Source organism: Chaetomium globosum, genomic scaffold, assembly GCF_000143365.1.
Source record: "Chaetomium globosum CBS 148.51 scaffold_8 genomic scaffold, whole genome shotgun sequence".
In the NCBI taxonomy this organism is placed as follows: domain Eukaryota; kingdom Fungi; phylum Ascomycota; class Sordariomycetes; order Sordariales; family Chaetomiaceae; genus Chaetomium; species Chaetomium globosum.
This window is the reverse complement of record NT_165983.1, coordinates 368,740-380,395: the sequence shown is the minus strand read 5'-3', so window position 1 is coordinate 380,395 and position 11,656 is coordinate 368,740. Positions and strand designations below refer to the sequence as shown.

At 54.7% G+C, this 11,656-nt stretch overlaps 5 protein-coding genes across 5 annotated transcripts; 3 read left to right on the top strand and 2 right to left on the bottom strand.

Moving 5' to 3' along the window:
- Nucleotides 1-126: 126 nt before the first annotated feature.
- CHGG_10833 (uncharacterized protein) lies at nucleotides 127-2,235 on the bottom strand (the record flags this gene model as incomplete). Its single annotated transcript, XM_001226099.1, has 5 exons — nucleotides 127-736; nucleotides 819-988; nucleotides 1,070-1,109; nucleotides 1,204-1,301; nucleotides 1,372-2,235. The coding sequence occupies 5 exons, from the start codon at nucleotides 2,233-2,235 to the stop codon at nucleotides 127-129; spliced, it is 1,782 nt and encodes a 593-aa protein (XP_001226100.1).
- A 449-nt stretch (nucleotides 2,236-2,684) lies between these two features.
- On the top strand, nucleotides 2,685-3,941 carry CHGG_10832 (uncharacterized protein; the record flags this gene model as incomplete). The annotated part of the gene is made up of 1 exon (XM_001226098.1): nucleotides 2,685-3,941. The coding sequence occupies one exon, from the start codon at nucleotides 2,685-2,687 to the stop codon at nucleotides 3,939-3,941; it is 1,257 nt and encodes a 418-aa protein (XP_001226099.1).
- Nucleotides 3,942-4,217: 276 nt separating this feature from the next.
- Nucleotides 4,218-5,471, top strand: CHGG_10831 (uncharacterized protein; the record flags this gene model as incomplete). Its single annotated transcript, XM_001226097.1, has 2 exons — nucleotides 4,218-4,238; nucleotides 4,386-5,471. The coding sequence occupies 2 exons, from the start codon at nucleotides 4,218-4,220 to the stop codon at nucleotides 5,469-5,471; spliced, it is 1,107 nt and encodes a 368-aa protein (XP_001226098.1).
- A 628-nt stretch (nucleotides 5,472-6,099) lies between these two features.
- On the bottom strand, nucleotides 6,100-6,619 carry CHGG_10830 (uncharacterized protein; the record flags this gene model as incomplete). Its single annotated transcript, XM_001226096.1, has 2 exons — nucleotides 6,100-6,259; nucleotides 6,438-6,619. The coding sequence occupies 2 exons, from the start codon at nucleotides 6,617-6,619 to the stop codon at nucleotides 6,100-6,102; spliced, it is 342 nt and encodes a 113-aa protein (XP_001226097.1).
- A 1,395-nt stretch (nucleotides 6,620-8,014) lies between these two features.
- CHGG_10829 (uncharacterized protein) lies at nucleotides 8,015-9,920 on the top strand (the record flags this gene model as incomplete). The annotated part of the gene is made up of 3 exons (XM_001226095.1): nucleotides 8,015-8,065; nucleotides 8,397-8,637; nucleotides 8,695-9,920. The coding sequence occupies 3 exons, from the start codon at nucleotides 8,015-8,017 to the stop codon at nucleotides 9,918-9,920; spliced, it is 1,518 nt and encodes a 505-aa protein (XP_001226096.1).
- Nucleotides 9,921-11,656: the final 1,736 nt, after the last annotated feature.

Sequence of the window (11,656 nt, the reverse complement as noted above, 5' to 3'; positions counted from 1 at the left end):
CCCCCCCCCCCCCCCTTTAAGATACGTTGTATACCAACCATGGCAATACGGTCTCACCCTTCTTAATCGTCTCGGGTGAGATGCTAGACCAATATGCACTAATATTAAGACCAGTTTTGGTATCACTCAACCGATTGCAGAAAAGTCGTAGCAGGCAAGATCGTGCTGCAGATTATCCCAGCCCACCTGAAAGCCATCGTCCAGTGAGTCAAGCGGAAAGGGGCCATCGAGCTGCGTTTCGAATGGTTCCACGGCCGTGGATGAGCCGGACGGAGTCCCATTAGAAGAGTTACCACTGGCCCCGGCGTCCGGAGCAACAGCAGCCTCGCGAGAAGGGAGCCCCAGAACCTCCTGAGCTATTGTCTGGAGTTGCCTCACATGCACCGCAGCCTGCGGCCATATGCCCGCCATGGCCTTGAGACACCCGATACTCATGCGTATCTGATGCCGCGCAATCCCGAGCCGCTTTTCCGTGAAGAGGAACTTGCAGGCCGAGAGCAACGGGATCGTGCCGGCCGTCATCATGCAGATGACGAAGGGGGTGTGGCAGAAGGGGCGGGCGGGCAGCGCCATGAGGCGCAGCTGGGCTTCGACGGACTTCAGACAGCGCGTGGTATGCACGTTGACAAGGTTGCCGATCGGCAACGGCTTGGGCGAGCCGGTGGCGCAGCTGGATATTATCTCCATGGGGTTGTAGAGGAGGTTCGAGTAGGGACGGTGTACAGCGAGGACACAACTGCGGCATGGTTAGTTTCCATGTACTATCTATCCAGAGGCTTTTTTGGCAGGGCTATCAGCCACGATGAGGATCCACGTACGCGTTGGCCCCCATGTGAGCTTGGAACATGAGCTCATCGATAATCCCGTCCTTGCCCATGACCTGGCGCTTCGACTCTGGGAGCAAGAGGAACCACCCCTCAATCATGACGCCTACCGCCTCAACCGCCTCCCCGGGACATGTTTTGCGTTGACCCCTGCCAGGCGATCGCTACCGCAGATGAAGCGCAGCGGATCGAGCCTATAAGATATGCAAAGGATGAGTAGACGTGGTCGTCTGGCGCGAACTCACGATTGTCGAACTCTTCCACAGTCTTGGGCACGGGTATCGACTGTCCAGAATCAGAAAACAGTATTGTTAACAGTCGCTAACACAGAAGTATAGGTAAGGTAAGTGACGGCGCGAGACCTACCCCAGACACATACACTTCTTCCTCGCACGGCATGTCAAGAGTTGGCTCTTCATCTTGCGCAACGAAAATTGGCTTCCGCTCGATGGCCGCGAAATATGCGTCCACGATGACCTATTAAGCGTGAGAGGGTTAGCGGCCAGACTCCGGACAAGCCTGGCCATGCCTCGCGCTTCGAACTTACTACCTGCCACCACGTCCTCCTCCAACTCTCCTCCAGCACCGGATCCCCTGCAGAATTCTCTGCCGCGAAGGGCCGGCGGTGCATGCCCAGGTCAAAGCCATCGCGTATAGCGTGGTCCAGCGCCCAGCGAGACTCCTCCATGTCAGTAGACCAATATAGGGCGATGGAGAGCAGAAGGCGCGATTGGACTAGGAAGGCCCGATCCAGGCGCCCCGCAGGACATTGTAGGGAGTTGTTGCATTTCCGAGCCTGCTCCTCAAGCTTCGAAGACTCGGCCGACAGTCCGTAGAGGGAGCCTATGAAACGAAGAACTGAGACTAGGGGTTCCAAGCAAGCCCGCCTGCTGGGGTCCTGCAGGTATCTTCTGAGATATCGCTGTGGAAGAACGCAGGGATGGAAACGGTGGAAGTGCTCGTAGTACAGGCCGATGAGCGGGTCGTTCTCCGTCCAGCCAGACGGGTGAATGGAGTGAATGGAGTCGGGGATACCGAATAATGGGTCGATCAAGGCGGCAATCGAACGGCTGTCAAATCCGGTACTGCCGTTATCCGACGCTGGAGGTTGCCATGGTCTACCGGCATGCGCCGGGTCACCCTCCAAGGACACGTCGTGAGACTCGAGGCTACCCATGAGGCCGCTGGACGAGGACGACTCTGCATCGCGGTTCCGCTGGTTCCTGCGGGCGGCCAACGTCGCCCGGTCCAGACCGCCCCTTCGCGACTTTTCGTAGTAGCATTTCTTGCCTTCGGACGAGCAGCGACGGCAATAAGGGCGAGTGGCGTCGCACTTGGTGTGCCGGGAGCGGCAGGGAATGCAGGCGATCGAGACCCGCGTGGCACGCGGCACAGGTTTTTCGCCGGCCATGGCGTAGCGCTGGCAACGCGCATGAGAATCCAGTATGTTGAAGCAGGCACTGGGGTGATACCGTTACCAGGGTTGGTTGTTAATGAGTGAGGGTAATGCGGCAACTCGGAGTCTGCCCGGGAGGAGCGCCGCAGCGAGCGGGTACCCACCTCAGACCGCCCGGCGGAGGGCTCGGGTATCCGTGGTACTGCTACCTGCTACTGGCGTGCGCAAATGTGGGGTCACAAGTCACAGTACAAGCATGCAATTCCCGCCGAACCACTTTTCCGGGACGGGCAGCCCGCACAGGGGAGACCACCCGGCGGGAAGAAGACGCTTAGAGATCAAGGAAAAGTGAGAGTCCACGGGCTCCCATTAATCTATAAATATGGCTGTCATTTTCGGAATTGAGGTCGATTCTTTTTCTCATGCTAAACTTTGCAAGCGCCTTATTAGAACTATAGTTTGTCATGGCTGGCGAACAAAAGCGAATTGTTATCATCGGAGCTGGCTTTGCCGGCATGTGGAGCGCCCTGTCCGCCAGGCGCGCCATTGTCTATAATGCCACCGAGAGAGCGTCCAACATCGACGTAGTCGTCATCGCCCCGAGTGACGACTTGGTTGTCCGACCCCGCCTCTACGAGGATGGACCTGAAAACATGAAGTCTTCCCTGACGGAACTCTTCGCCGCCACAGGCGTTCGATTCATTAAAGGGACCGTCGACGAGATCAACACCGAAAGCCATGAAGTCAGCGTCCTCGACCCACAGGGTACACGGTCCAGCGTCACATATGACCGGCTGGTCGTCGCGGCCGGCAGCCGCCTTGTGCGCCCCAAAATAGACGGCCTCGACGAGCACGCATTCAGCATTGACTCCATAGACGAGGCAGTTAAGCTAGACAACCACCTCAAGAGCGTTGCCAATCTGCCACCAAGTCCTGCCCGCGATACGGCCGTCGTTTGCGGCGGCGGATTCACCGGGATTGAGATTGCCGCCGAGCTTCCGGCCCGGCTACGGGCCATCCTGGGCCCAGACACGAACGTCCGCGTCGTGGTCGTAGATCGGAATGAGCACATCGGACCAGAGCTTGGCCCCGGCCCACGGCCCGCCATCACCGAGGCCTTCAAGTCGCTCGGCGTCGAGATGAAGTTGGGTTCAGCCGTAACGGCTGTTGACGCCGAGGGCGTCACTCTCGCCTCGGGCGAGCGCATCGAGACGTTCACGGCGGTCTGGACGGGCGGCGTAGCCGCCAACGCCCTGACGCAGCAGATAGCTGGGGAGAAGGACACATTTGGGCGTCTGCACACGGACCGGACCCTCCGCGTCCCGTCCGAGCCGCACGTCTACGCCACCGGCGACACGGCCCACGCGGCCACGGACGACGACGGCAACTGCGCCATGATGTCGTGCCAGCACGCCAATATACTGGGCCGGTCTTCCGGCTACAACGCCGCCGCGGACCTCCTGGGCGTCCCACAAGTCCCGTACGAGCAGGCGGATTACGGGACCTGCCTGGACCTGGGCCCCTGGGGCGCTGTCGTCACGAAGGGTTGGGAACGAGAGGTCCAGCTCACGGGCGCCGAGGCCAAGAAGGTGAAGAAGTGGGTCAACGGTGTTTTGATCTACCCGCCCAAGGCGGACGCGGAGGAGGCGCTGGCGGCCGCGGACCCTGTGTATAAGATACCAGACTTGGCGGATGGCCCTGCCACGGGGGCTGGTTTCTAGCTTGTTGTGGGTGTGCATGGATGTAGATGAATTAATATTTGCTAGACTCGCCTCTCAGTAGTAGCACCACGATAGATAGACTCGCGCCTTAGAATTAAAGACAGGGTATCTCTTATTCTTACACCCGAGATTAGCTAGCCCATCCAACTTTCAGCCGACTTAGAACAAGTTGTATTCCGCTCTGCCAGCCTCTCTCTCCATTGTCACAGCTGCGCACAGGCAGTGCTTTACCCTTTATGCATAACAGCAGTTGCCTACAGTTTGGCCACTGCCACCATGCCCGCCCATCAATGCTTGGTAACGGTAGTTGCAATATTATCTCCTCTCTTAACGCTTCTATTATAATATGGAGTGATAATAAAAGGGGTTTAATATAAGCTATTCCTTTAACATTATAGTATTTAATCTAAAGTCAACTAAAATTTATAGTTTATTCTCCTATAGTTCTTTCTACACCTCACGGCGGTGAGGAAGAAGATGAAGACCCAGATCTATGCCCTAACAAGGCTCGCCGCAAAGACGTGGGGGTGTACCTTCGCGAGGGTGAGGGAGATCTACTCGAAAGTGATCCGAAGTGCGATCGCGTATGGAGCCTCAGCCTTCCACACCCCTACAGAGGTAGGCCCCCCCCGCGGGGCCGCAAAGGAACTCGCAAAGATCCAATCGGAGTGCCTCAGGGTGGTCGCTGGGGCCTACAAGGCTACCCCAATACAGAGCTTGGAGACAGAAACCTATTGCCCACCCATCGACCTGTACCCCAACAAGAGGCTCCTTGCCTTCGAGGATCGGGTTAGGATATCAGAGGAGGCGAGGCTAATCCTCCAGACCCCTGCCACAATCGCTGCGATCCTGCGGCGGAGGCGCAGAAGGGGGAGAGGAAGACCTCGGCGGGAGGTAGCCGATATAGCAACGGCACCAGCGGAAAAGGGCTCAGGCGAATGGAAGAAGAGGTGGGCACAGGAGTGGGCCCCCCTCGAGTCGAGGCCGGAAAAGGAGGAGCTAGAGCCAGGGTCGACCGGCCCAGGACCAAACCACAAGAAACAGCTCGAGAGGTGGATGGAGGAGGCAATGAGAAGGGAGTGGATTGGAAGATGGGAGAGTGAGGTAGCTAGGGTGGTCGCTAGGAACCCGGGGCGGGCCCTCGAACCGGCCGATGCGACCGCGCGGTTCGACGCCTCTATCATGAACCGACACCGGTCGAGGGACCCAGCCTGGGAGCTATCGAAGGCGAAGAGTACCCTCCTAGTGCAAGCGAGGACTGGGAAGATTGGGCTTCGAGGGTTCCTCTTTACTAGGAGGGTCCCCGAGGTGGTAACGCCGGTATGCCGCTGCGGTATGGCGCGCGAGACATTCAAACACCTCGTACTCGAATGCAACGGAGCCGCAGATAAACCTCAGCCCTGGCCAGACGACGGCGCAGAGCTACTGGAGTGGCTCGATGACGTGGAGAAGGCTGCCATAGTGGTGCGGTGGGTACTTGGGCTGGGGAGGCTGAACGAGTTCCGGCTGGCGGTAGAGCTGGGAAAATGAGAACAACGAGGAGGCCCGCGGCGGGGCCGAAGCGGAGTAGCAGAAGGGCACCGATCGAACAGAGGTTACAACTCATTTTATCTGTTTCGTTACTTTGACCTCGGAAGGAGGGTGAGCCCTTTCGAGGAGATGGATCCACGGGGAGACGCGTCCGTTTGGCCCTCCGGCGCTTAGAAAGTGCTTCGTTGGCCTCTTGTAATGTCCGTACCTCGGCCTCTAAAAGGATGACCACATGGGAAACTGCCTGCATCCCTTTGGAAAGCTGATCAACAGCTGCTACAATCGGGGTTGGAGAGCTCGATGGATGTCTTGCAATCCGACTCTTGACAAGAGTAGACTGCGAGAGGGCTTCGTTGGTAGTCTTGGGCGTCTTAAAGACCCAAGCTGTTGGTGGCCCATCGGGTATTCCAGGGGTGGTTGGTGTCCGCAACCTGACATCTAGCCTTGAAAGGACAGCTTGCCAGTCGTAGGGGACGAGTCCAAACCCTCGAAAACCCCCGAGAACGTTTTCTTGGGTGAAAGTCCGGCGGAAGGCGGCTTTGAACGCAAGGAAGAACTCGGGCTTCGTGATGTGCGTGATCCGGGCCTTGATGAAGTGCTCGATTTCACCACCGTACATCTATCTTCTTCAAGACGCTGTAACACCCGACATCGAGAGGCTGGGTAAGATGCGAGGAATGCGGAGGCAGACAAATATGGTGACAATGTTGTTCTCCTTGCAGTAGTCCTCGAATTCGGCATTGACGTGGCACTCATGACCCTTGAGCACCAGCATCCGATATACACCCCTCCGACGGTGTTTAGTGTGCTCATCAAAATGCTGCAGCCATTCCAGGCCAGTCTTATTATCTGTCCATCCGTCGGTTTGTTGTTGTGACGGCCCAGTCGTCCAGTATCTGCTGTTCCGAGTACCAGCTGGCGAGCTGGAAACGGCCCTTCACCACCAAGAAAGGCGGCACCACGTACCCGTCGCCAGCGATGATGCAAATTGCCGTCGCCCATTCTCGATGGCCCGGCTGAATGGCCTTGAGTTTACCAACCCGATCCGAGCGCGTAACCACCATGCCTGGCCGTATCATGTCCATCATGAAGCCCGTCTCGTCGAAGTTGTAGAAGTCGCAGTCGAGGATGCCGTATTTCGCACGCATGTTGGCAACCCGTCGGAACCATGGCTCAATAATTGCAAGATTTTCACAGCGACCTCTGTGATAGTCATAGACGCGATTAAAACGCGTATCCAACCCTGGGCGGCGTGCAATCAAGCGGCTTGTCCAGTTCTTTCCGACGTGTCGCGCATCGCGTTTTTGAAGCAGAAGATTGGCCATATCAATCACGTCCGCAGGCCTAGGCGAAAGCCCACGCGAATCTCGGTCAAGTACATATTGAACAATCACCTCCTCTTCGATCTTCGTCAAATTCGAACGGCCGTGGTAGCTGTTGGCTTTAGGGTGATTCCCTTCATCCTGTCGCGGAGGGTTGTTTCAGGGACGTTGTAGATCCCGGCTGCACGTCAGCGAGACATACTTTTGGTCGTACGGATAGCCTCAATGGCAAATAGTTTTTCCGTTTCCACATCCTAGAGGGGAGATATATGGTTTTAACAACGATTAAGTATTCAAAAATTGGATTTACTATATATCTAGGTGGCTATCTAAGATTTGAACTATTATATTTATTTAATAAAGGTGGTTAAAGGAACAGGACGGCAGGGCAATCACCAGGCCGGCGGACGACTTTGACCATCAGCGGGAGACGCTATTCCGGAACGAAACCCGAAGGAGGCACGACGGTCTCAGCAAGGCGAAGAGCTCGCTGCTGATTCAAATCCGGACGGGAGCAATAGGCTTACGGGACTTCTTGTTTACACGGGGAGTCCCGGAGGTTCTGACTCCTGCCTGCGAGTGTGGCGAGGGACGAGAGTCTGCCGAACACCTGGTAGTGTGGTGTTTGGCCCCACCGTTGACTCGAAGATGGGAGAGAACTGGAATTTGGACACGACGGGACTTTTACTCTGTTCTACACGGCATCAATCCCACGACTGCACGGCTCGCGAGGAGAGTTCTCGACTGGCTGATGGACTCGGGGAAGCTGCCGATGTACAACTTAGCCAGGAGGCTCGAGCTGGAAGCGGCGGCTTGAAGCGCCCCCGTTCGGAGACCAGGAGGCCTCCTCTCTTTGTCTACGCAGACACACCAGAACGCACCGTTCCTTGATTGTTGGTATGGTTTTTTCACCCGGCCCGGAAGGGCACGGTTTTCCTGTACACTAAATAGCTGAGGGTCCGGCACGCCCTAGGGCATAGCGGAGTATGAATGATAATACTATATATTATCTTACAAGTTGGATTGCTTTTATTATAGTTCGAGATAGAAATAAAAGTTAGCTTACATAGGGTTATGGAACCATAAAGGGTATTATAGAAGGGTTAATTAGAATAATATTTATAAAAATGAAATAACGTAATTAATCCACCATTGACCCTCGCTCCTTTCTATTGCAACACGACCTCCAAAGGCAAATGCTCCATCTCACCACAAAACACAATGTCCGTGCAAACCCAAGAAGCTGGAATCATCCTGGTTGTGGAAACGGGAGTAACTGAGATTGATGGCTTCCGGGGATAGCCGATTGCATGGAGAGCTACGGCAGGCTCGGCGACGCTAACCAGGCCCCGGCATCTGTAGTGTGAAGGATTCAGAGTGTGGGTGACGGAGGGAGGTTTTCATCCGGCCTCAGGGTACGGTCTCCTCTGTATGTAGAAGAATTAGCAGTTGAGGGACCGGCGCGCCTGCGGGCATATCGGTGTAGGAAATAATTATGTATAACCCCAGCTATCTTAACTCGTCTTACCTATTAAGTTCTACCTATACTCTATCTAGCCACAAGAACTTTTTAATCTACTTAAATATATAAGATGATATATAGATTAACATATTATCCAAAGTGGACATCCCAGTCATAGCGGGAGTCCCCCAGAGCTCACCACTATCCCCGATCCTCTTTATCCTCTACATTGCCTCCCTATATCAGGCCCTGAAAACAGCTCATCCACTGGTTAGCATAGTAGGGTTCGCAGACGACACAAACCTACTGGCCTTTGGAAAGAACCCAGAGACCAATACACAGCAACTGGAAAAAGCTTGGAAGACCTGCTTGCAGTGGGCTGGTACCCGGGGGATGGCGTTCGCACCTTAAAAGTGCGAATTAATTCACTTCAACAAAGGTCGGAGACAGTGGGAGAACCCGGTGGCCCTGGCCCACCCAGGGGCTAGTGGCTACAGCACAGTTAAGCCAGTGGAATCGGCTCGGTTCCTAGGAGTCTGGCTGGACTGGAAGCTATCATGGAGGGCGCACCAACAAGCTGTGGAACGGAAACTCAAAACCCAAGATTTCGCCTTATCGAGGATTGCAGCAAAGACGTGGGGCCCGAGCCTATCCAGGGCTCGGGAGGTCTACGTAAAGTGCATCCGCAGTGCCATAGCTTACGGAGCCTCCAGCTTCCACCAACCAACAGCTCCAAGAGCTACAGGGCCGAAGGGGCCTGCAAAGGTCTTGTCAAAAGCTCAGAACAGGAGCCTCCGAATAGTAGTAGGGGCATACAAGTCAGCTCCTATTCGGTGCCTAGAAACAGAGGCCTGGGTGCCACCGCTAGACTTATATCTCAACAAGCGGCTGGCTGACTTCGAGGGCCGGCTACAGAAGCAGGCCCTACAATCAGGGGCTGGGCCGGAGGCTGAGAGAATAACCACGGGGCATCTAATCACTGAGGCCTGCAATAAGGTCTACCGAACGTTCAACAAGAGGAGGAAAACCCGAGGCCGGAGGCCCCGTCAGGGCCCGCAGAGTCCCACGCCCACTGAACTAGCCGCTAGTGTAGTGGCCCAGTGGGTTAACTACAAATGGAAGATCGGGGGGAAGGATAGGGGGTCGAATACCAAGGAGGTGGTCGAACTGGCCTGGCAGGCCCGGTGGGAACAACAGAGAGCTAGTCAACAAAGTGCTACTCGACAGAGGGTATTAAACAGGAGGATAGCCGACGAAGACCCCCCAGCCCTCTTATTTACCGACAAAGCTCTGATGAGACACGAAGGTCTTACAAAGGCGCAGAGCTCCCTCCTTTCCCAGGCCCGTATCGGGGATATAGGCCTCCGGGACTACCTGTTCAGGGTGAAAGTCCCGGAGGTCCGCACCCCCTATTGCGAGTGCGGGAGAGGCAGGGAGACGGTGGAGCACTTGGTGGTTTGGTGCCCCGACCCGCCGTTACAAAGGCCGTGGGACGGCAGAGAGATTCGGTCACATCGGGACCTACAAACCGTATTACGGGGAGTAGGTGCCCGGAGCAGAAGATTTGTTAGGAAGGTCCTTGGCTGGCTGATGGACTCTGGCCGGCTACTGGAGTATAGGCTGGCCAGAAGGCTGGAGCTAGAAACAGTGGATGGGGAGGGCTAGAGGGCCGGGAGGCCGGCAAAGGGCCTCCTTTCTTTTGCAGTATGACGGATTCATAGATTGTTGTCTCAAAATGGTAGACAGAGGTTTTTATCCGGCCTATACGGTACGGGTTCCTTTCTAAATAGCAGTAGAAAGACCGGCGCGCCCCAGGGCATATCGGTGTAGGAAATAATAATAATATTTACATAGTATTGGGCCCTGGCCTCGTAACTACATCTTCCCGGCGGTCTTTTGGGCTTCCTTCCTTATATTTATTCCCTCCTTCTAGGCCAATTACCTCCTGTACGTGAAACTGGATCCTCTCAATCCAACTCTGTATTCTGGCTTGCTCCAACTCGGCCCACGTATTCTTCCATACCACTTGGGCTTCCCTTTTGCTCTTTGGAGCTCCCTTCTTCGTAGTTTGGCGCTTCATATGTGGCCAACATGGCTCAATCATATTGAGGTCTGGGGAGTTGGGGCACCAGACCAGTCGAGCAACCTCTGCAGTGTTGTAGATCGCCCCTTGTGCATAGTGGGCGTGTGAAGGAGCTAGATCTTCCTGAACAAGGGCGTTGCGACCGCACTTCTTTAGCATATGGGATAAGCTTTGGGATCAAGATCTTTTTCTGGTAGCGGTACCAATCCACACCAGTGCCTTACCTCCGTGTGAGCTTGCCATGCTTAGTATCCCACTTCCATTGTGGAGGTTTGCCGCCGATACCGCAAAGCTTCAAGCGCTTCATCTTAGTCTCCAGCTCCCATTCTGCACGTAAGATAGGTTCTAGCTCGGCGTTGAGCTCTTCAAGATCTTGATCTGCCTTCTTCCTCTCCTGTGCGGTCTCTGGATGCCAGATATGACATGGCCCTTTTGAATCGTATGTGAAGCAGCCCTAGCATTGGAACTCGGCAAATCCTTTCCATCGCTCCCGAATACAAGATTTGACATACTTCTCTTGTGAAGTTCTCCAAACATGGTAGCCACCACGGCGATGATTAAGAATAACAGACGTCTCGTCAGACCAGATAACTCCCTTCCAATCTTCGAGAGTCCAGTCTTGGTGGAGGAGGCAGAACTGAAAGCGCTCCTTCTTCATCCGCTCCGTCAAGCCTGGTTTGCGAGTTGGCTTCGTTTTCTTTAACCCAGCCGCTCGTAAGATGCGCCAGACCGTCATAGATGGCGTTTCCTAGCTCCTCTGCGATATAAGTGCAGGTTATCTCACGGCCATACCGATTATTCCGAACCTTCCCCAGAACTTCATCTTTATGTTGATCTTGCTTTGGGGGACGGCCGGAACGTGGAGCATCGGCAACGTGGATATAGAGGATAACAGGGGGTGAGGCATTTGGATCAAACCCACGTTCGAGAGCTTTATCAACCATACTAGTAATAGTGCGGGGCTTTAACCAGTAATGGCTTTAATCTGTTTATTATCAAGCTGTAGAATCAACTTAAGAGTAAGCGCTTGTGCGCGGGTAGCAATATCGTAATGCGGCATTGTACTTAGAGGTACTGTAGTAAACAGAATGTGAAAAGGAAAAAAAGATAGAAACGATGCGGGGAAGTTCAAGCCTTCCAAATTTAGAACTGTGGTGGGCTAGCCAACTGGATAATTCTGCCGGGCAGAAAAATAAAAGGCGGTGAGAAAAGACTTTTGGTAGGGACATCCGTATATTATTATTTCTCTTATCACGCTAGGCACTAAGTACACGCGGTCCCTCAGCGATTAACTCGGTAGAAAAAACCATGCCTACGC